The 24,550-nt window shown below is 42.6% G+C and overlaps 1 protein-coding gene across 2 annotated transcripts in view; it reads right to left on the bottom strand.

Annotated features, from left to right (window-relative positions):
- The window catches only part of MAMDC2 (MAM domain containing 2), a 152,003-nt gene that overhangs the window by 32,297 nt on the left and 95,156 nt on the right, over window positions 1-24,550 (bottom strand). For both annotated transcript variants that reach the window (XM_019794667.2, XM_019794668.2), the window contains exons 8-9: window positions 20,795-20,938; window positions 17,809-18,074 (exon numbers count right to left, since the gene is read on the bottom strand). In XM_019794667.2, the coding sequence (XP_019650226.2) occupies window positions 17,809-18,074; window positions 20,795-20,938 (410 nt within the window). The remainder of the gene's footprint in view (window positions 1-17,808; window positions 18,075-20,794; window positions 20,939-24,550) is intronic.

Below are 24,550 nucleotides of genomic sequence, written 5' to 3'. Positions count from 1 at the left end.
GGCTTAGGTGAAATGCTAAAGCTGTTCTGGACAAGAGTAGCTCACTAGATTGTCCCTATCCTAGAAATCTTTCAGCACTTGGAATACGCGCCAGACCACGCATTGTTCCATCTTATAAAAAGATCCACAATCAGTCAGCTATGAACTAAGATTCAAACTATGGCCTCAAACCTCAAATCTGTTTGCTGCTTGCCTATCAGCATTCCAACACACAAAAGAAACATGACAAGATCAGCCTGTTTGGTGGAACACACAAGATTTTCCACTGTGCTATTAATAATGCCGATAATGTCAGTTCCTATTCTTGGGCCACCATCTTACATTTTGAGGGCTACTTGAAGTGGAAAGGTTATTTTAGGGTAGTTGGGACTGGGCCAGTTAATGACCGGGACTGGTTGACACAGGGAAAAGGGAAAGCCAAACACCATGGTCTGCTCTTCAGAGCTCTGTCCCTAGGTCCAGTTAAGAATGTGACAAGAAGGGAACTGGTCATAGTCTAAATTCTTGAGGGATTAACCTCTTGCTTATTTGTTGATCTTTTTAAAAAGAGTGTTTATTTCATTTTAGGCAGTATTTCAAAGCCAGTAGAATACCTCTAGACACTGGAAAAAAATTCCTGGGCAGCCTGTATATATACTTAACGTCCTACAATGCATCCAAGAGTCCTCCTCAAGAAACAATTATCAATAAGAATATTAAAATATCAATAGCGCTGAGATTGGAACACCAGCTGTAGATAAATGAGCATGTGCAATGTCTCTTTTAAGTATGATAAAAAGTAATATCGTTGATCCTTATTTGACTTTTTAAAAAATTATTGCTTTGCAAATCTGTTTAGATAGCTCCCTAGTCAGTACCTATTTGTGTTTCCAAAGTTAGTCTAGAGAGTTGCTCAACAATGAATATTCTCTAACAAAACAAAAACTGTAAAGTATCACCGGCACCTAAGAACTGAGACCTTTAATACACTGAAACAACATGATTTATCCAAATCTCATTTGCCCCTAAGTTTTAGGAGATTTGCATAAAATCAGGAGCACCTGTCTAAGGATATTATTTCACTTTGTCCCTCACCTTCTCCCTCTTAAATAGACTAATATATACTCCCTGAGGCATTGCAGGATGTTAGGAAACAACCTTGGTCTCTACCCACGAGATAACAATATCACCCCCAAGTCGAGACAATCAAAAATATATCGAGACATTGCCAAATGTCCCTTTTGGGGGGGGGCAAAATTACCTCTGGCTGAGAACCACTGGGGGGTGGTAGAACACTTCTGTGTGGATGACAAAACCTCCCTTTATTCTCCCCAATCAGAACAGGACAGTTGTGGATGGTTTAAAAGCAGATTAGATAGAGTGAGTTTTCTGCTCCTCTGTATGTCACCAGGTGGTGGTTCTAACAATGAAATACCCTCAAGCCCTGGAAACAGAAGGCAAAGGAGCCAAAAAACAAGAGATGGACAAACACTCAAGCTAAACAATCATCCCAGAGATTATCAAGGCTCTACTGTTCCAATTTCCTGCTTCAGAAAACTGCAAATTGTCAAAGGGCCATAGAATCTTTTCTTTGTTTACATTTTCCTCCTTTTCCAAAAAGGGTCATCTACTCCCACACACCAACATAATAATAGGCAGCAGATCATAAAAAGTAACTGAGCAAACTCTCCTCATAGTATATAACTTTAATTGGCTTCTAAAGTTATTTTTGGGGGGAGGACGGGCAGCAGGGTGGGGAGAGAGGCTGTATGGGAAGCCAGCCGCAAGGCTGTGTTAATCAGAGGAGCTAGACTATCCCTAGGCCTGTAAAAGTCCATAAAAGTTCCTGGTTAAAGCACCCAGGAAAGAAAAAGGAGATAAACAAGTTATTTTCCCAAACCAGATCAGGTTAAATTTTGAAAGAAACTGGGGTTACTGATTTTAGCTTCATGAAGTGTCATAATTTAAGGACTACCCAACTTCATGGCGGGAGGGAGGAAATAAAGCTTTCCCCGAGAGCTGTGGGATAGATCACCACAAACCTTTGTTGTGAAGTTAAAAAGGATTACTTGTCTTAAACAGCTGAACACTGGCTGAATTAACTGGTTTTTCACCGTCTTGTAGTCTCCGCGGCCTTCTCAACAGACATAGTGAGGCAGATTGGTGGCTTAACCCACCACCTACTTTACTCATTGAATAGCCCCAGTTGGGCCTATAATAAGTACGTGAATGATAGTTTCCAGAAATGGCCTTCTATCTTCACATAGAAACATTTCAATCCTTTGCCAACAATACCATAAATTACCCATGTTCACAAAGCGAACCTAGCTAGTTCCTGTTATGAGCGGTGGTGGCCCTCGACAATTTCAGACGGTCTGATTCTGAGTTAAATTTAACTTTTCTTCTGATGAGGTTAAACTCCTTTGAAATCATGTGTGCCCATAAATTTGGGCATGGTGACTCCAGAATTGGTGGAATAATTATTCATAAAATGACTATAATCCAGTCACTGAAGTTCCAGAGCCCTTCATTAAGAAGCTATTGACACAACTGCAGGATCTAATGCATAATGCAATTGGACTCATTTAACTGCTTGACAATAAGCTGTAATAGAATTCTGAAAATAAAAGACCCATAAAGCAAAACAAAACAAAAACTCCAATATTAAGACACTTGGCTAACGGGGTGGAATCTTCACAAATCCCTAGAGACAGGCTGAGAGGAGCTTCATCTAGAGAAACGAGTAGGGACTAGCATTTTTAGAATCCCAGCCATGTTTTGGGAAATAGTGTCTAAACTGTAACAGCATGCCTCCTGCAGATACTATATTTGGTGTTTAGATCGCACAAAAGGCAGGATGACCATGTGTTTTTAAATAAGTCTTTAGCTGACCAACACTTTTTTTTTTCCTTAAAAGACCCATCTGTTTTGTTTTTCCTTTTTCAAAAGACCTGTCTGATTTAATTCAACTTCTGGCTTTGGCAAGCAACAAAGATTGAGCTTGGCTTCCAGCTACCCCCTCCGTGAGCCCTGCTGCTCGTAGGAGCTTTCCGTTCTGGGGTGGAGGGCGTGCTGTGGTAAGTCTGCAGAGAAACTGCAGAACTGTTTCATTGCTATTTTGGTGGTAAATATTCAGGATCTCGCAACTCAATGGTTTCAGAAATCCGCACTATTTTTGGAGCTTTTGGTCACTGGATAGAGAAGAAAGACTCCAGAAGAGTCATCAGAATGGGTCACTTCTTAGAATCTGGAAAGGCCCAGAGACCCTGTGATATCATCTCAAGGTCACACAAAGGCCAGCTGCAGAGCCAGACAGAAACATCACACTCCAAATCTCCGGCAGAGCACGTTTCATTATACTGACCAGCCTCTTTTCTCCCTTTTGCTGTAGGCATTTAAAAATGGAATTAAAAAAATTCTTTTTATGATTATTTAAATCAAATTTCTTCTTTCTTTTTCTTTTCCTTCCTTCCTTCCTTCCTTCCTTCCTTCCTTCCTTCCTTCCTTCCTTCCTTTCCTTCCTTCCTTCTTCTAAATTATGTTGTTAGTCACCATACAGTACATCATTAGTTTTTGATGTAGTGGGATTCTGAATCATTATGTTGTATACCTGAAACTAATATAATGTTATCTGTCAATTACACCTCACTTAAAAAAAATGATCCTGAAAGGCATGATTTTGAAACTCCTCAGCTCAGAGCAACAGGTTAAACATGTCTAAACATGTCTGAACATGTCTCTGTTTACAACCAGCTTCCTGTCATTTTGCCTTATGTCTGTTTATAAGGAGTTTTTGGTAACCTGGCACCAGAACCCGAATCTTACATGAATCTGGTGAATGTGGAACCAGCCAGTAACCTCTCCAGCTCACCTTCCCTCACCTAGGCCACATTCCTCTTTGCCTTAGATGATGACCCGGCATCCACGTAGTCCCCGTAGGAAAGAATGTTCTCAACTCCCCAGCCACACCTCCCACCTTAATCTTCATCTACATCTGGTCTCACTCCCTTCCCTTTGTTTTGGGAGCAAGGTCTGTCTGACTGCTAAGTTCTTGCTCTTCCCATTGTGGGATAAAATGCCTAATCTACACAATTAATATTGAGGATCCAAATGGAAAACAAATGTGAGAAGCCTCTGGAAAAATGAACGTTAGACAAAGGTAAGATAGTTGATACTACAGATGATTTTTAGGGACGCCTGGGTGGCTCAGTCGGTGAAGCATCTGCCTTCAGCTCAGGTCATGATCCCTTAGTCCTGGAATCTAGCCCCTCGTAGAGCTCTCTGCTCAGCGGGGAGTCTGCTTCTCCCTCTCCCTCTGCTGCTCTCCCTGCTTATGCTCTCTCTCCCTCTCTCTCTCTCACACACAAATAAAATCTTTTTTTTTTAAAGATTTTATTTATTTATTCGACAGAGATAGAGACAGCCAGCGAGAGAGGGAACACAAGCAGGGGAGTAGGAGAGGAAGAAGCAGGCTCATCGTGGAGAAGCCTGATGTGGGGCTCGATCCCATAACGCCGGGATCACGCCCTTAACCCAAAGGCAGACGCTTAACCGCTGTGCCACCCAGGCGCCCCTCACATAAATAAAATCTTTTAAAAAATGATTTTTAGTGTTTTAGACTCTAATTCACATCCTAGTAACAAGGACAGTGTTGTACATATTTAACCTGTCAGTCGCTCATTATCACTGAAGGGAAATCGGTATGAATGCCTTCTTGCTTTTTACATACTTTAGTCAGCAGGCAGGGGGACTGAACAAAACGGTGTTGATTTATCTCTGGCCCACCTCCCTTAGGGAGGATCCCTGGCTGAACCCTTCCCTAACCCACGCATAAGGTAAAGACCCATGTCATTGTCCTGTTCAAGGATGGACCTCACACTGTGGAACTATTATTGTAGCTCATTTGGATGGAGACGTAAAAATGCCAGCTCTACCAGAAGACACGAGGAGTATAGTCACTTAACAGCAAACAAGGAAGAATCTAGGTCTTTGTCCTGACCTTTACCCCTGCTCTGGAACATCTCCTAGGGTCAGTAAAGGACTGCAGGTACCTAAGCAGTACCCTAATACCCAAGCAGGAATACTGACTTCTCTCTACTCATGTCTGAGACAGAGACACAGTTTTTGGCCTGATTTCATTGATTCCCAAGGCAAAGTGTGGCTCCTTGACTGGATGAAGGGCTGTGGCTTAAAGCTTGCATAATACTATGCCTTTGCAGCCTGCCACAAGCTATTTGCCAACCCCTAACTGATGGATAATTGGGCAGTTTCTAATTGCTGTGATGAATACTGGTGTCCAAATCTTTGTGCATAACCATGATTAGTTCCTTAGGATAAATCCCTAGAAGTAAAATTGTTGTGTCAAAAGGTATTCATGTGGGGCGCCTGGGTGGCACAGTTGGTTAAGTGTCCAACTCTTGATTTCGGCTCAGGTCGTGATCTCACACTCGTGAGACTGAGCCCCATGTCAGGCTCGGCTCCACGCTGGGCATGGAACCTGCTTAAGATTCTCTCTCTCCTTCTTCCTCTGTCCCTCCTCTACCACCCACCCTTCCTCCCTCCCTCTCTAAAAAAAAAAGTATTCATGTTTGGGGGCTTTCTTTTTGAGACATGTAATTGAATTGTCACTTAGAAATATTATATCAGCTTATCTTCATACTAGAGCTTATGAAAATCCTCATTTCCTTGCATTCTTACCTCTCCGGGGTAATATTTTATATATATAAATTTTTAAAAAGATTTTATTATTTGAGAGAGAGAACATGAGAAAGAGAGAGCCAGTGAGCAGGAGATGGGGGTGGAAGGGCAGAGAGGGAGAAGCAGACTCCCTGCTGAGCAGGAATCCTGATACAGGGCTCTATCCCAGGACCCTGGGATCATGACCTGAGCCGAAGGCAGATGCTTAACTGACTGAGCCACCCAGGCACCCCTATGTTCTAAGTATTCATAGATATGACTCATATATGCATATATACATATATATTTTTTGGTCTAAATTAATTTTTTAATTGATAAACTGAACAATATAAACAGAATACAGTATGGATATAACTATTAATACAAACAGCATACTCCAGAATATTAGATAAATTATTATATTAGATAAAATATTTTTATCTATTTGATAGACAAATGTGCTATTTTATAATTTTTTAAATTTCTTGATTACAAATGAGGTTGAATATGTTTGTGTATTTATTTTCCAGTAGTACTTCTTTCTTTTTTTTTTTAAGATTTTATTTTTAAGTAATCTCTGCACCCAGCATGGGGCTTGAACTCAGAAGTTGCATGCTCTACCAACTGAGCCTGCCAGGTGCCCCCAGTAGTATTTCTTTTATTCTGATTTGCCTGTACATATCCATTGCCCACTTTCCTATTACTTAGCTCACTTTCTGCTTATTGATTTATTAGGTAAATTCATATATCAAATATCCTAAGAGTTTGCCATGTATGATGTGAACTTTTTTTTTTTCCTGGCCTGCCATTTGCCTTTCAGATATATTTTTTAGGCCATCCTTACAGGGGGACTGAAGCTAAGGGAGACTTAAATATCTTGTGGTAGTGTGTCCTTGGACATTGTACAGGTATACAGGTCACCTGACATTAAACAGAAGATAGGACTCACAGCCCGTGAACAGTGTGGCGGGGGACGCCATGGGAATGTAGCTTGGGGACTGTCTGCAGAGACTTCTCCTAGAGGTGGGTACTGAAAAGATGGAGAAGAAAATTGCCAGAGACAGTCACACAGAAAAGGGAGAAAAAGCTGGGGGTATCCATGCAAAAGGAAAGAAAGCATTCTTCTCTGGGTGACAGTAGAGAGTTTTTATTAATGTATGAATTGTCAATTTCCAAGCAAGTGAGTTGAGCTCACAGCCCCAGAGCCTAGCAAATACTTACCCGGTCTAAGAGCTCAGAAAACCAGAAGATCCCCAGAGAATCTCAATGTGAACATCAAGAAATCATGTTGCCTAATAAAAACTTGGGAAAAGTTTCCCTAAAAATGTAGCTATTTCAAGACTTTGAAATATTCCCAAGATTAGGAATTTGAAAGTGTGGAGGGAGGTAGTGTTTTCAGGTTCATAAACAATCCTTAGATAAATGCTTGCTGCATTAAGCTTATTAATAAAACCATAGGGGAAGAATGCCTGTGATGTCTTTTCAGATTTCTCTACAGTGCTGGGAGGACTAACATGGTAATCAAGCAATACTCCAGGAGATTCATTCCTTGGGAAAGTTCTAGAGGAATGCCCTAACACAAATGCTATACTCGTGTAAGCTGTGTTAGCAACCAACAGTTGTGCAAACCAGTCTTTCCAGTCATTCCCACGTAAGTTGACATGATATGCAGAAGCCTTCAACAAATACCTAAAAGCAGAGAAAGGGAAAGCCCTAGTATCTCAACCCTGTGTTGTTCATATTTATGGTAATTGAGAATTCCTGGACTGACAACTAACACTGAGTTTAGCCTGAAAAACTCAAGAAGAGCCTCCTTTTCCACACTTAGCCCCTCTCTCCGATTCCACATTAAAACTTATCCCACTTGACAGTGTAATTTTCCTTGCTCTGTGTATGGAACCCCCCTAATCTGTTCTATAATGTGTTGATTATCTTGTCAGTAGTTAATGATCCTGCTATTTCTACTTTGCACTCAGCAGCCCTGCTTTAATTATGCCGGGACATTAAAATCCTGGGGCAGCCATTTCTCAGTGTTCCCGGACACCATGAAATGTGATAGGAAATCTATCTCCTCTCACGTATGTTGTCTACATATTGGTTTTCTGGTTCTTTAATCCCTTTAGAGCAGGGTGTCTTGTTATCCAATGGCCACCTATTTATAAATCTCTCCAGAAACTTACTAGACTTGCTCTTCTATTTGGATGAACTGCTAAGTATTTATTGTCTTTAAAACTTGCAGAAGCCTAGATATTTTACAACCAGTCGCATTTTCATCATTAAAGGGAAAAGTTAAAAGGAAGACTTTAAAAGCATGAATCTGAATCACAGATGTAAATTTCATTGATTTTTTTTGCTAAAAGAAGAAGATTATCACAAGAGGAAATAAGGTGCTACAAAGAGCTCCCCACAAGGGCTGAGCTACACAGTATGAAAAGATAGCTGCTGACATTAAGATGCCTAAAAATGCAATATGTGGTAGAAGACATATGGGGGGTCACCCTAAAACACGTCCATATTACACAGGGAGGTGACATGACATTCTGAATTACATCGTTAATGCCAGAGTCAAGGCTTGAAGCCAAGTCTTCCTATTCTACAAATCTCACTCTAACAAGTAAGATACAAGTTATGACTTATTAAAGATTCAGAGAGGAAGGTGCACTTAAGGTGGACTTGGAAAGAAAGGTAGGGTAGGTTCTTCTCAGGCATGATGCTTCCTGCAGCGCCATCCGGGGGAAATAGCTGTTGTTGAAAAATACTTGGGAGGAAGGGAGAGGTCAGAAGGTAAGAATTTCAGGGATGAGAACCTGCACCAGAGCGTAGGGAGTAAGTGAAGGTGTGTTTTCCAAGAAGTCTGAAGACCAAACATGGGATTGGGTGGCAATTTAAATGGGCAAAAAGGTAAAAGGAAGATTGGTTGTCCATTTATGTGGCCAACATACACTGGCATTGTATAAAGGACTTGTGGATAATGAAGATTTAGGAGAGAGGAATAATTTAGGAAATAAGGTCCTAGAAGCAGCAGGATGGCGAGATCACACGTATAGATGGACGGGTTGGTTTTGACCAAGAGTGAGGGTAATACTTCCTCTGTCACATGCACCATGCGAGAGAGGCAGGTGAGGATTCAGAGAGAAACAGAGTTGAAGGGGTTTGTGTTGAAAGCCTTTATCCTTTTGGGACATGAATCTGTGAACTCATATCCTAAGATGGAGGGATGGAGAATCAAGTCGGAAAGTTGCAAGTGAAGAAGAATCTGAACGTCTGGGGGTGGGGAATGAGAAAGGAAGTCACCAGGAGAGGAGAGGGGTAAAAGGCTTTTCCAGAAGCATGGAGGGGACATCAGAGATCAGTCTTATTTTCTCCAGCTCTGCTGAGAATCCCGGCGGTGGGGGAAGAAGATGAAAGTAGTTGAGCACACCTAGAAATTGAGGGGACCAAGGTGGGAGAAGCCAGGAGGACTGGGGGTGGAAGTGAGAGCTTCATTGACCACAAACACAGAATGGAGGCTGGAGAAGATCTATTGGGGGATATGGAAGGAATCTGGAAAATCAAGAGGCCTCATAAAGCCTCCTATCAGTTATTGGGAATAGCGAAATGACTCCATGTAAGGAAGGGAAGTTGTCTCCAAGAGAAGAGTCACAGCTTTTGGGTTTAGTAAATATCATCATAAAATGCCTCAAACCAGACTTCATATCTCTGTGTCTATGTGTGTCCTTATATCTGCTCCAGCAGGATATTCCTGCCTGTAAGTGTTCATTCATATTCCTCGCAGGACAAATTGCTCAGGTGCTAGGCTACAAGCGATGATAGTTTATATGATCCAAAGGCAGAAACAGTTCATCTTGTTTTCTTCCTTGGACCTTTGTGCTCTTCCTTGCCATCAACCCGTATTCATTGACAGTTTAGTTGCCCTTTCCAACTATTTTTTGAGTACCCCACCCTGTTACAGAATTGTGTTCACATTAGAAACCAAAAAATAAATGACACGTGGCTCTCTGTTCTCCAGAAGCTTACAGTCTGATTAATGTAGACAGGCAGGTAAGTAGACAATTTCAATATAGCACATTAAATGCTATAATAATAGTATGATGCTAAGAGGGGATACATAAGACAAGGGTTCTATGTTAAATACTTCAAAGGAATTGCCACCTTGCACGAGGTTCAGCAGGATTCTCTAGTGTAGAACTTACAAGAGTTTCTAATACGTTACTGCGCGTTGTGAATCTTCACATGTGTACAAGGAAGAGATCTAGTATGCAAAATATCCCCCAACTCCTTTGAGCACAGAACACTTTGTCAATGGAACTATTCAAAAGATATGTACTCCGGGGGACATATCCTGAGAAGCACTGACATAAGGTTCTTGCCTACTAAAAAAATAAACGTATTTATCTTTTCTCAGACTGGCCAGTGGAGGGTTTTCTTCAAATCCATAAATGACTTTTAAAGTTTTTTAGTCCTATACCAGAGTAAAGATGTAGACTTAGAAGGCTTGGCCATTAACACACTGATCATTAAGCTGGGCTCGGATGAAACAGAATGCCTGGTCATTCTCTCATTAATGGGCCAGTTAACATTTTTTTCCAAAAGAAATATTTAACGAACACAATATTGAGTTGCTCCCGGTGCTTCTAATTAACAGACCACTTGAATATCTCTGTTAAAGAGAAAACTAGCTTCAGGCCAGAAGATATTGTAGGACCTAATATATATGCTACAGTGACCAAGCATAATTTGGAAACTAAGGATTTGAACACATAAAGGCTAATGTTTGTGCTCCATCTTTATGGAATTTCTGACACTGACTCTCCAATCTCTCCTCACATTTGGTTTTTAGGAAAAGCAATTGGGAGTGAATTGTTCCCTCTCCTCATTATCATCCCTTGTATAAAAGCCTCAAGGTGACGCTTGATTACCTGCCCTCCATTTAGTAATGCTGGGGACAAACAGATCAAGAAAATTGTTTCATGACTCATGCCTTTCAAAATGTTTCTAAGACACTAAAAAATTTACTGTAGGCTGTTCATGATTGTAAATGCAGCCATGTCATTAAGAAAGCCTAGTACTATTAAAATAAAGATTTAACTCTGACCTGATTTTTAGCTTAAAGAATTCTTCACAGCAAAAATCAAGGAGAATTATCCACATACTAAAGAGATGTTGCCTATGAAATCTGATGAGGATCAGGACCTAGAAAAAATATTCTTTAGTCTCAGGCACTCATTCTCTCTCTCTCCTTCTATCTCTGTTCGTTAATTTAACAGATGCTGATGATGTACCAGGTGCTACAGTAAGGGCTTTACTTGACACATTTTTTCACCATAATCGCTTGAGGTTGTTACTACTAGTATACACATTTTAGATATGAAGAAAAATGGGGCTCAGCAAGATCACACAACTAGCCCAAATTATGAAGGTGTAAGTGGCAGAGAACCCACTCATGAGAACTTTTACTCATTACGTTGTATTTCCCTCCACCTCACAGCTCTCCTTTGCGTGCGGTGATCCACCAAGAATTCTGATCCCTTGTAGGAGCCAAAGTTATTTCTAAGATAGAACAACTGAGCCGTAATGATAAAGCACTAGAAATTTTTACAAATTTTGAGTTAGGGCTGGGTTCTCTTTCTGGCCTGATGCTATGCCTTCAGCCAGGAGAGGGCTGGGGGGCATAACAGCCTGGTATAAAAATCATGGATTGTGAATTTAAAAAGATCTGGATTTACCTCTCAGCTCTGCCAGCCCTGTGTGCCATTGAACACTGTCCTTCATTTTCTGCCTGAGCTTTCCTCACCTGTTAAGTGGGGCTGTACTGCCGCCTTCCTAGGGCGCCACAGCATCAAATGAAGCAACGTGCATCGAATGCTCAGCACGGTGTCTGGCACATGGAAAATGTTCTATGGAAGTTCCTGTTGTGGGCAGCTGTGACAACATCAGACAGAACCCGTCCATATGTCTATTTCAGTAGAATGGCCTCAGGGAAATTGTTGCCATTGCTACCATTCCTTAAACAGAGCTGTATATTATACTTTCCATTTAACATTAGACTGTCTACGGAAATAGCAGGGAGTTATTAATTGAACCAGCCCATTGCTCTCAAAATATGCTGTGTAAGAACTACGAGGGTAAAAAAAGGAAGCATTCAGAGTGGAAGGCATCTGGGAAGGCACAGGTGAGGCAGTGTGTACGTATTAGAAGTGACAGAAGACAAACACGCAGGGAGAAGCTAAGAGTTCTGAATTCTTTGAGGCCCACGCTGCCTCTCACTCAGCTCAGCTCTGGGCTCACAGGACTCCTTCATGAAAGCAGGTTACACGAACTAGCAGTGCAACTGTAAGGGGTCATTGTTGTCATTATTTTGAATATGCAGCATAGAGACTCAAACATATCTACCCAACGCTTGCCCCAGTGAGAATTAGGACCAGGATTAAGCCAGGGGTAGTCAAAACTCAAAGACAAGGCTTTCAAGCCAGGGAACAGGAATGAAAACGTAGCCATTCACTGTCTTCGAGTTGGGCCCCGACTACTCATACTTGACCGGGTTTCGGAAGGGGGTGGTGAGGGCAGGAAGCAGAGACAGAGAAGGTTCCTTCCCGCAACAGCGCAGTAAGCTCTGAGCTTGGGCATTCACTTTCGGCAGAACATGACCTTGCGTCCATTTAACCCTGCATCTAGGATAGCTAGGACACGAAAAGGAAATACCTCACTTGCCTTGCAGGAATGCGGAAAGAATTAAATAAGATAACAGAAGGTGCCTATGCCCCAAGGCACACTGGGGAGCCTCACTTTCTGCAGCTGCTCAAGAACAAGGCTTCCCCCAGACTGGGTAGAAACCTCAAGCACCTAAAGACAGCTCTGCCAGGGGTGCCTGGGTGGCACGCTCAGTTAGGCATCCGACTCTTAGCTCAAGTCATGATCTTTGGGTCATGGATGGAGCCCTGCATTGGACTCCATGCTCAGTGTAGAGTCTGCTTGGGATTCTCTCTCTCCCTATCCCCCCAACTCCCCCCATCTCTCTCTCTCTCTTTCCCAAGTAAATGAATACATCTAAAAATAATTTTAAAAATTAATAAAAATCTGTGCCAAAGGGCAGGCTTCAGGGCTGGCTAGACATGAGTAAAACCCCGCTCTGCTGCTTACCAGCCTTAGGAAGTCTACTCGTCCATTTTTTAAAAACCATTTTTCATTGTTCTTTTCATTATTCATCTACTTATTTACTGTCCACATAGATACCAAATGAAACTGATCAAACAAAATGTCCCTGGGGATCTAGTCTGCATCTGACACAGTGTTAGATGCTGTAGATACAGAGATGACCGAGACTGACAAGGTCCCTGTCCTCACGAAGGTTCTATTTTTATAGGTAGAGAGAGGGACAATGAGCATTTTAAAAGCTTTCCGGGTGATTGTGATGAGGGTCAACAAGTGCTGCTCAAAAGTAGGAAGCTGAGGGTCGTCCCACAGCAATTAGTGAGCCATTGTGATCCAAGTAGCTGCGAGGTTCGGGGTTTCAGACATGAAAAGTAAGGAAGAAACAGGTTTACAAGAGTAAGACAATATCATTCAGCCATGAAAAAGAACAAAATCTTGCTGTTTATAACAATGCGGACCTTGAGGGCATGAATGCTAAGAGAAATATGAGAAAGGCACATGTCGTGCCATCTTCCTTGTATGTGGAATCTAAAAAAGAAACGAAACCCAAGCGCATGGACACAGAGAACAAATTGGTGGTTGCCAGAGGTGAGGGGCAGAGAGTGGCTGAAATGAATGGAAGGGGTCAAAGGTACAAACTTGCAGTCACAGAGTTACGAAGTCCTGGGAGTGTCATGTACAGCGTGGTGACTACAGGTAAGAATACTGTGCTGCATATTTAGAAGTTGCTAAGAGAGTAGATCTTAAAAGTTCTCATCATAAGGAAAAAATCTGTTCACTGAGCAGTGACACACTAGATATACCGTGCGGATCATTTCACAATATGTACAAATATCGAATTGTTATACTGTACACCTGAAACTAATACAACGCTAGATATCAGTTACACCTCAATTTCAAAAAGTCCCAAGATTGCAAAGCCCATAAAGGGTGGAACTAGGATTTGAAACCACAGAGACTCCCATGTCTATGCTCCTAATCACTGTGTTATGTTGTCTCCAAGATGATGAACAAGAGACTTTGGATGCCCAGGCAGCCCTAACCTATTCTGCGGAGTGGGGCCAGAGAAGCACTCTCTGTGGAAATGAGATTTAAGCCATGGTTGATTTAAGAAGAGTCTAGGCAGAGGAAACAGGTGTGCAACCATCCAAGGTAGGAGAGAGCAGTGAGTTCCAGGAACTGAATGTGCAGTGTGGTTCAAACAGAGAGAGCAGGAGGCAAAGCTGGGGAGGGGGCTGGTGTCAGAGCACAGGGAGTCTTCCCTAAGAGCAACAGGAAGCCAAAGGGTTACATCGGGGTGGGGTGGGGGCTCGGGGGGTGGTTTGCTCATGAAAATTCGGCTGCCAGGCAGAGCAGAGATGGGAGCAGGGTAAGAGTGGACTGCAGGTAAGGTCAGGATTTCATTTCAATTTTCAGAATCAACTTACAGACCAATGGTTCTCATCCAAGGATGATTGGCACTTCTGGGGCCATTTGGAAATGTGTGGAAATAATTTGGGGCTGCATTAATTGCAGATCGGAAAAACCCAGTATAGTGAGGGACACCCCTCCCCAAAGGCAGAACTGTCCTCCTCCAAATGTCAAGGTGGCCCACACTGGGAAATCCAGCCACTGGCAAAACCAGAAGGCTCCACTGTAGGAACATAAATATTATTAGCTGTGACAATGTGAAAGCCGTTGGATGGCTGAGAGACGTGGATGAGAGGAGGGGCAGGAGGCGTGAGGGGAAACGGAGAGGTGAGGATTCATTCATCCTACATACTAGGCTGTTAAGAGACACTTTCTAGAGTTGAGGGGTCCAAACATAGATGGCTAAGTGTATTCTAGTTGTAAAGAGCACCAAAAGTTAAAAACAAAATACAACTGAAAATTGTGAGGAGAGAGACAAGGAGAAGGAATAGTATAAATAAAGTCTTCATCTTTCAGAGCAGGGAACACTATTTAAGTTAATGAACCAAGAAATGGAGGTAGGAATACAATATTTAAAATTAAAGAAGAAAATATCCTCAAATCAGGAAGAAAACCACCAGAAAAAGAAGTGCTATTAGAGTTTGAATTCGGGGGAAGGTAGTAGTAAGGGCAACTCTGACTTTTCATTATATCCCTTCCCTGAAACACCGTTTGCACCTTATTTCCACCCGCATATGTTACATAAGTAAGTAAACTATAGTTTCAGGCCTTAATGCATGTCCTGTTGTGGCCGTCAGATGGCTCCCTCACGCTCTGAGGAGCTCGTTCTGTTTAGCAGGGTCCTGCCAAACACCACGGGCCACCTTCAGACATGTGTCCTGAGTTTTCTGGTGTTGAACTGTACCTTCTCCTCACGGGCCTTGGGGCCAGATCCATAACTAGTTCCTTCCAAGGTTGAAAGAACTTCCCTGCCCCCACTGGGTCCAGATCCATTTTTCCTCATGTGGTCGGGAGGGAACTGAGCAGCTGCTGGGAGGGGCTGGATGCCAGCCAGAAAGGGAAAGGGCAAGCTGTCCAGGGCATTCCCATTGGCTGCGGGGCTTGCTCCCATATATGGGTGTCAGGTAAGAGCAGGGGTCCATTCTAAAGGAGCGTGCGTGTGAGTAGAGGACATGGGGGGACAGGGTGAAGTGGGGCGGATGGGGGCATGAGCAGGAATTAGAATCCAGACGGTCTGAAACTAACTGTCCGCATAGCAGCCCAGCTGGGCCTCTACCTGTCATTATCTTTTATGTGTCAATTAGTAGAACTACTCTATTCTTCTCTATGTGACCCTTCTGTGAGACTGTGAGAGTGTACCGTTGTTAGTTGCTTACATATCTGTAGCTTAATCTTCTATCATCTGTGATCACTTCCTCAAGGGCAGGGTCTGAGCCTCATTCATCTTTATATCCACTGCACTGAGCATGTATCTAATAAATTCTGGTTGAATAAAGGAATGAATGGATGAATGAATAAATAAATGAAAGCCAAAAAAATAAAATGCCTATTACATCCCCCCCATCTTTTAAAAAACATTAGCAAAATAGGGTATAACAAAAATTTCCTTGCTTTCTGGTACATCCCTGATTGTGTGAATCTGGTACGTGTGTGTGTGTGTGTGTGTGTGTGTGTGTGTGTGTGTGTGTATTACCATAACTACTTGCCAGAGTTAAATGATTGGTAATGGGGAAACAATTTAAGCCTCTGGGATCCCTATGATGTGCAGAGAGGCTTGGATACCTCCAGGACTAACAGATCAAAGAGGAAATTCAATGACAGTGCAAAGGTCAGATGACATTTATGGAAAGATAGGCTCACTCAGGAAATATTTGGAATTGGCTAGGCAATAAGATTAAAGAGCATGAGTCTAGACTAGGAAAGAGTAGGAACTTCGTAGCAGAAACACCAATTAGCTTCCTCTATTACCCATGGGGTGAAACAAGTAGCTCACTTCAGTCACGTGATCAAAGTATAATGGAGTTAAGAAGGGGAGACCAGCAATAACACTACCTGTTTAATTAGCATAACAATAGTACGAGCTGTACCCATGCTCAACCCTTTCTAGAAGTCGGTAAGTCACAGGGGCACCTGAGTGGCTCAGTCAGTTGAGCATCTGACTTTTGATTTCAGCTCAGGTCATGACCTCAGGGTTGTGAGATTGATCCCCCATTGGGCTCCATGTTCAGCAGCTCAGCAGCTCAGCAGGGAGACTGCTTGAGATTCTCTTCACTCCCTCTCCCTCTCCCTCTGCCCCTACCTCCACTTGTGCTCTTTAAAATAAATAAATAAATCTTAAAAAGCAAAAAGAAGTCAGTAAGTCATGGAGGCTGCCATGTCATTATAATCACAATTTCTTCTTGCCTAGCAATGGAAAAGAACTTTGTGAAGATTTTCGAAGATCTTTGCTGATTCACTGTGCAAATTTAATCAGGCCCTGGTGGGTATTCCAACGAACTAAAAGTAACCAAGCATCATTATGATGGGAACGGTGTGTCAAATTTCTCTAGCAGAAAATTATAGACGGATGAAGTTATGTTCTGTCTGGATGGTTATAACGAAGAGAAGCTCAAGTCATTAACGTTTGTGAAGAAGGTTGTACTTACTACTCTTCCAGGTTTGTATCTTCCCCTAGGGAGCCCGGACTCAGGGTAATTCCTGGTTAATAAACATGATCGAATGTTCGATCCATTCATTCAGCAGTATTTTTTGAGGTCCCATCGTATGAGTCATCTGTTTGAAGAAACGGGCCTTTCTTACCCTTTTTTGAGCCCATTCTTGCTCAGAGCAAATACTTGAAAGACATTTTCTGGTTGAATGATGGGCTGAAACAAAATGGATTTTCCCATGCTGGTTTCATATCTGGGTTGTAGTTGACAGAATTTATTACTTCTGTAAAACTTCCTTAAGTTTAGGAGTTGTTAAATTTGGGAGATTATAGTTTTCTTTTATATTCCCCTTGCAGTAAAGATCTCTTTGTATTCTCCTTGCTGTCAAAATCAGCTGTTGATGGTACCCTTACATAAATTCTCTCCATCTGGCTTGCCTCTCATTTTTTACTGAGCTTCTCTACCTTGTTAACACAAGCTGTTGACCTTGAAGCCTCAGTGTAAAACCAGGCTCACCGATGTCACTCCCTTAAAGTAATTTAGTATTACAAATTATAGTAAAGTAATTAGTATTCCTATGTGTGTGTGGGCACACGTGTCTTTGTGTGACAGATTGAGAGAGAGAGAGATAATTGGGGCTCCAAATTAAAGTTTAGCTGTTGAACTTGACTATTCATGCATTCTCCGTCTTTGGTCTATTCTCAGGGAATCTAAGAAATAAACAAGCAAACACTCTAGGTGGCCATGATTCTGAGACACAGAAAACTGAAAACAACCTGGAGATAATATAATTTGTGCATGGCTCAGGCAGAGTGTAGCGGCAGGGCTGTCAGAAGAAAAATAACACAACTCCAGTTGAAAATAATTAAACAGAAATTCGCTAACCCAGCCCAGAAACTGAAGGTGAACAAAGGGTCAACGTGTTGCACTGGCTCTGCTGTACCTTGGTAGGCATGGGCTTCTTGAAGGTGATTTCAGCTTGCATCCAAACACCCCTTGGAGACTCCAGCACGGACCAAATTTTCTCTTGAACTACATGGTTCTCTTCAAAGATATAAACTGCCAGGGTGTCACTCATTTTTAAAAACCCGTAGATGGCATAATAAAAACGTAGACAATACTGCAAGTTTCCGGGCAGGGAGGGACCGTAGAGCCTTCCAATGTAGCCAGGCTGAGATGTAAACTTTGTGTTGGCCAGCAAGTAGTACCCTGCGATCAGGACAAAACATTCAGGCTATCAGCAATGACAAACTGAAATCATCTAGCCCAGACGGTCAAGTGGGAAAATTTGGTTAAAAGTAATGGGATTTGCCAACAGAGACTATTTCTATAGGCTTTAAATGATAGAACGCATTTTGTAATATCTGTAGCTTAAGTGACAGAACATATCCTGTGACTCTATTACCAATAAAACTTCTCCAGTTCTAAGTAAACTTCATAAACCAGTGTAGATTCCCATCTGCATACGCTCAGATGCCAGTCATCAGTTAGGATGTGTGTTTCTCATGAAATAAAAGCAATGAAATCATCTTGGGGCACCAGCTGTCTGGGTCAATCAGGTGACGCAGATTGAGTACTTAATACTGGGTCTTGGTGAACGTTAGGCCCAGAGTAGATTTTTCCTTCTTATCTCTGCAGCGACCAGCGGAGATAGAGCACAGGCTGGTCTGGCAGTCCTTGGAGTTTTGATTATTTCATGTGAGCATTGTTATGGATTGAATTGTGTCGTCCCCCAAATTTATTTTGTTTCAGTCTGCCATCCGACCAGAAAAGATCTCTCAAGTACCCTCTCTGTGCAAGAAAAGGGTCCAAGGAAGAACAATTATTTCTTTTAAATAAGAAAAAAGAAACATAAGGTCAAGAACCTTCCCTCCCACCTGCTCCTCCACTACCCCCACAGTAAACTCAAAACCAATCCAGGTATCCTAGAAAGCCTGGGTAGAAAAGAAAAAAATAGTACCTACTCTTCTTTCCTTTTTCTGCTCCTCCCCCATCAATGTTCCCTTGATCGCCTCAGTCTTTGTGTTCAGTTTGGTTTTCCCCAATGATTTAATTCATCTGGCCAAAAGTTCTTGGGTTATTTCACATGGACTGAGTCGTGTTCCCCCCAAATCCACTGGTTGAGACCCTAATTCCCAATGCAACTTTATTTGGAGATTGGGGCTGTAAGGAGGTAATTAAATGAGGTTATAAGGGTGGGGGGCCTTAATCCCATAGACCTGGTGTCCTCATAAGAAGAGGAAGAGACACCTGAGACCTCTCTCTCTCTCTTCACTGGTATACATAGAGTGAAGGCCATGAGGATTCATGAGAAGGTGCCATCTATCTACAAGGCAGAAGGAGAGGTCTCAACAGAAACCAACCCTGACAGTATGTCGATCTTGGGCTTTCAGCCTCCAAAACTGTGCAAAAATACGTTTCTGCTGTTCAGGTCACCCAGTCTGTGGTACTCTGTTTTGGCCACCCGAGAAGACTAATGTGGGTGACCATACACAGCCAGAACAACATTTTTGAAACCCAAATTTAATTCTTCTCTTCTTTTACCTAAAACCTTTCGATGGTTTCTCATTTCTTTTATAAAAAAAAATCCCAAATGCTCACTCTGGCCTGCCACACCCACGATGTATGTCCTAACTCCACATTCCTCCACTCTCCTGCCCATGGTGCAGCCACACTAACCTTCCCATTGCTTGGGCTGTCCAGCTCTTTCCGTACTCAAGGCCTTCACAGATGCTGTTCCCTCTGCCTGGATTCCTCACACTCTCCCGGCTAATACTCTCTCCCCTCAGAAAAGCCTTCCCAGGTTCTCTCCCCTATTCTCTCTCAAAGCCCACTCTTCATTTCTTCCATAGCAGGTGCCACAATGTATAATTATAAGTTCATTTGTGTATATATTTGTCTGATATTTCTCTTGTCCATTGAAATGACTGCTAGCCAGTGAGAGCAGGACCTGATTTCTTCACTAGTGTATCCCCCAGGACTTAGTCTGGCCAATGACTATAGGTTTTTGTAGTGCCTGTATTTCTACAAGGTAAGCCACCTCTAAGAAAAGAATTCATGATTACAAGTATAAAATTGTAAGAGCCCCTTTCAAGGCCCTTCGCAGGACCTGGGCAAGTAAGGTGCTCTGAAACATAACTTTCCTCAGTGTATAGTAAGCACACCCCAGTGATCAGTGTATAAATAGCCATTGAATAAATGACTTAGACACTAACCCTTGAAAACAAGCTCTTTGCACCAGTCTCTATGGGAGTGGGCTTTGCAGGGGATGCCATCAAAGTGATTAGGTAGGTAATCCTTATACAGGGGAGCTCAAACTGGTTTCTTACAGCTCCCTGTGGACATAACCATCAAGTGCCCCCCCTCCATCTTCCAATAGCTTTTATTGCCTCACAAAATATTTTTCATTGAGTAGAATACGCATAACATAAAATTTACCATTTTAACCACTTTAAAGTATACAATTCAGTGGTATTTAGTACATTCACAATGCTAGGCAACCACCACCACTACCCAGCTCCAAAATATATCACCCCAAAAGAAAACTCTATAACCATTAAGCAGTAACTCCCCAGCCCCTGGCCACCAAGAATCGGCTTTCTGTCTCTATGAATTCGCCTTTTCTGGATGTTTTATGTAATTGGAATCTAATAGCTTTTTAAAGGCACTTCTCTATCTAAAGGGAAGAGCAAGATAATTTCCAAAGGTTTGGCTGTTTAAAGAACTGGCAGACAGTCATGCTAACATAGCAACTTAAATGTAAATTTTTTAAAAAAATGGCCAAACACAAGATTACCAATCGTTTTTGCTTCTTTACAGTTGCCTTTTTTTTTAAGTGGCCATCTTGATTGCTGTGGAGTAAGAATGGCAGACAGAGCATGAACACTACCCCCATCCCCAGTGTCCCCACATGCAGACTCCTGATTTACCGACGCCTGATGTGTGGTCTCCGGCCCGATACATGTTTGGTTTTACTTTCACCCGGGTCCAGCCTGGACCTTCTTTATCTTGATAAAAGTTGCAGAGATCTTCCTCAAAATTGCAGCTGGCTTCCATGGCACTGAAAGGAAGGTCTGAACAAAGGAGAACCAAAGTTAAAGAGCCAGACCCAAGGGTCTCAAAGGACTACGTCAACTAGTTGACAAATATGTACACATTTGTGCCAGGGAGACTGGCACAAAATATTTTTACCCTAATGGCATGCTGACAGGTTAGCATCAAACTAACATCTCAGCATGACAGGAAAATTGTTCTTTTCTTCCCTTAAGGAACGGAGGGAAGGAGCTCTGTTAATACTCTCTATAAAAAATAAAGNGTTGACAAATATGTACACATTTGTGCCAGGGAGACTGGCACAAAATATTTTTACCCTAATGGCATGCTGACAGGTTAGCATCAAACTAACATCTCAGCATGACAGGAAAATTGTTCTTTTCTTCCCTTAAGGAACAGAGGGAAGGAGCTCTGTTAATACTCTCTATAAAAAATAAAGAAGTATCAGACTTCAAAAGAAATTTCCTTTCATAATGTAAAGACTGGGAGCAATTATTCACATACTTCTTCACAATTCAAAACTCATAGAAAATTAAAGAGAAAGAAAAAGGTAAAGATTTTAAGGAATTCTTAATTTTTCTCTAAGATAGGTATTTTAGAAATAATATTTTCCAGAAACAATGTTCCTTTGTTGATCAATCTCTGTGTCACCAGCATAGCCACTGTTTACTTATAATTGACATTAGTAGTAGGAGCCAATCTGCTTGAAGAAAATCATTGCTCAGTATAAATCACACTGTTCAAAAAGTGACACCAATTTCATCACCCATACTGCTATTATTTTGGCTTTTGCTGAGTTCTGGTATCATTTACCCTGGTCTATAAATACCACCTCATTCCAGATTGCCTGGAGGGACTGGAACATAGAAGATTTCCACTCTTTTGAGAATAACTTGGTACAGCAACAAGTGATTGTAAATCTCACTGTTCAGATTGTCTGAGTCCGGAGGGGATGTGACTGCCACTGTTTGGGACACATTCGATATAGCCAACTGTGATCTGTTTCGCATGCTGACATACACTGGTCTAAGCTTTTAGGGCCAGAAAAAGAGGGTGCTGNGAACATAGAAGATTTCCACTCTTTTGAGAATAACTTGGTACAGCAACAAGTGATTGTAAATCTCACTGTTCAGATTGTCTGAGTCCGGAGGGGATGTGACTGCCACTGTTTGGGACACATTCGATATAGCCAACTGTGATCTGTTTCACATGCTGACATACACTGGTCTAAGCTTTTAGGGCCAGAGAAAGAGGGTGCTGTTTTGAATAATTGGGAAATCACCTCCAGAGAAACATTTGAGTTCTGGGAGCAGTGACCTGATGAAAAAGGTAGCTGTTTATGGACAAAAACTTACTATACTCTCAATTCCTCAATTTCCAAAGCAAGAAAACAGTCAAGTGGGCTGAGGAGGTGGCCCAGATTAAAGCGGATGAAAGAGGCATGACAACCAAATGCTAGAAAGAACCTGAGATTCAATCTTGGTCCAAGAAAACAAAGAGCTACAAAAGACAGTACTGGGACAACTGGAGAAATTAGCATTTGGGCCGTGGGTTAGTTGATAATATATAGGTGCCAAATTTCCTGAACTTTATAATTATCTGATAGCATGTGGAAAATGTGCTTGGTTTTAGAAAATGGCACTGAGGTATTTAGGGGTAAAGGGGCATAATGCCTGCAACTTACTCTTACATATGGCAAATGTGGCAAAATGTTAACAATGTGTACATATGGGTGAAGAGTCTAGGAGAGTTCCTGATAGTACTCTTGCAAATTCTGAGTTGAAAATGATACAAAAATAAAGTTTTAAAAACACTAAATTAAAAAAGGGATCAATAGCACATTAAAAAAAAAAGAATAGGAAAAAAATGTTCCTGTATAACTGCTTGTATCTCAGGTGATGGGGCCTCAAAAGTGTGCAAAGCGAGCACCCTGACGAACCAGAGAAGAAAAGGAAATGAAAAGCATTGTCAATGCTCTAAGGTCCACCCACACATCGCTGTGCCCGGCTCTGGGAGCACCAGGGAGTATCTTTAAGCCATGAAGATAAAGCCTCTGAAAAATGAGTATGATATCATATAGACAAGGCTCCTCTGACACCAGCCCCCCTACGCAGATTTGGGACCAGGGGAAACCCCTACTGGTCTTCAGTCTTAGTTACCCCTCTGCTACCTGGTAATGAAAAGGCAGATGAAAACCTACAATCTACAGACGGCCGCCTGGCTCCCAAAAGCCACGCACAAAGAGAATGGCAGGCCAGTGAAATCACTCATCAGGGATATATCCCAAGGAATATACCCCTGGGTGGCCACAAGAGAACCATAACCCATTTATGAGGCATGCAGGAGAGGCAAGAGGTGGTATTAAAACTTAAAAGGAAGCATGGCTCAGTTCTCTCCATGGTGACAAAGTGAGTCACGCAGAAAAGATGTTTCTGAGAATGCGATTAGAGTCCTTTCCTAAACACCTAGTCATTGAAATGGATTTGTCTGGGGTCCTGAGAAGGTCTGATAAAAAAGAAAATCTCAAAAGCATCACTGAAAGCCTAACTCTTTTTCACCCAGAGTGCTGCTTCTGCTTTGAGACAGCGTCTGATTCCTGAAGACGGGGCCAGAGGGCCTGTTTGTGACCCAAAATGAGCTCGCCAGAGATCGGAGGTGGATGGAAAGCCTTTGCTGAAGGCTTGTTTCAGAGCATCTGGGCTGAGCGGCCATGACAGGTGAATGACCTGTCTGAAGCACAGGGAGGAATCAGAGGCAGCTGGAAGCCCTTGAACATCAGCTGATCAAAAAAAAAAAAAAAGGGAAGAAAGGCCCTTTGAACAAGGTACCCAAAAGCATCACAATGTAAGATGTAGTTAATTACTTGCTTTCTGACATTTGAACTTTTTAGAAAGGAGAGGCTTTGAAGATACTCTAATCAGGTGGAGGGTGCTGCTGTTTGAGAAGACTTGTTGGCAGCCTTTCTCATCCTGAAGTTCATGGAGACAGACTCAGCACCAGCCCGAGAGATCTAAACACTCATCTGCAGCTTTTCCGATCCTCGGCCCCAGGCAGCGCCCGAGAGCTGGGTGCAGCGTGCTCTGTAGGCTGCTAAACTGGCACAGGGGTTTTATTTTAGCACGAGCCAGCCCAAAAGCAGGCTGAGACCGCTCAAAGCTGGCGTGGAGACAGAGTGAGTGGGACCTGGCGCCAGACGGAGCAATCTTGCTGGAGCAGGGGCTGGGCCGCTGACCAGGCCGTGGAGACGCTTGAGGTCTGAGCTAAAGCAACTATAGCTGTAACCAAGGCAACAACCAGAGCCAGGTTTCCAATCAGACATAAGATGGGCAGTGTGTGGTTAGGGAATGGGCATAACTGGGATTTTGGCCCAGGCAGGCATCCTTTGAGGGGTATATCCACGAGTCCACAAGTGTCAGGACACTTCCAGGCCCTAACTTGGGGGTGGGCTGGACCCAGGCCCCAAGAGGAGATTGGTCCTGAGGATGGCAAAGCAGTGGGAGCTCGAAGTTTGGGGTTGGGCAGTAAGCCAGGGTCTCACCAGTCTCAGCCATTCAAGAATGTACAGCCTAAAAGGAGAGCTTATTCCCATGACCTAGGGGCTGGGCCAAACGTGGTGGTGGCCGGGGAGGTCG

This window comes from Ailuropoda melanoleuca, chromosome 17 (genome assembly GCF_002007445.2).
Source record: "Ailuropoda melanoleuca isolate Jingjing chromosome 17, ASM200744v2, whole genome shotgun sequence".
Classification (NCBI taxonomy): domain Eukaryota; kingdom Metazoa; phylum Chordata; class Mammalia; order Carnivora; family Ursidae; genus Ailuropoda; species Ailuropoda melanoleuca.
Note: the sequence above shows the minus strand (reverse complement) of the source record. Positions and strands in the feature narration are given on the sequence as shown.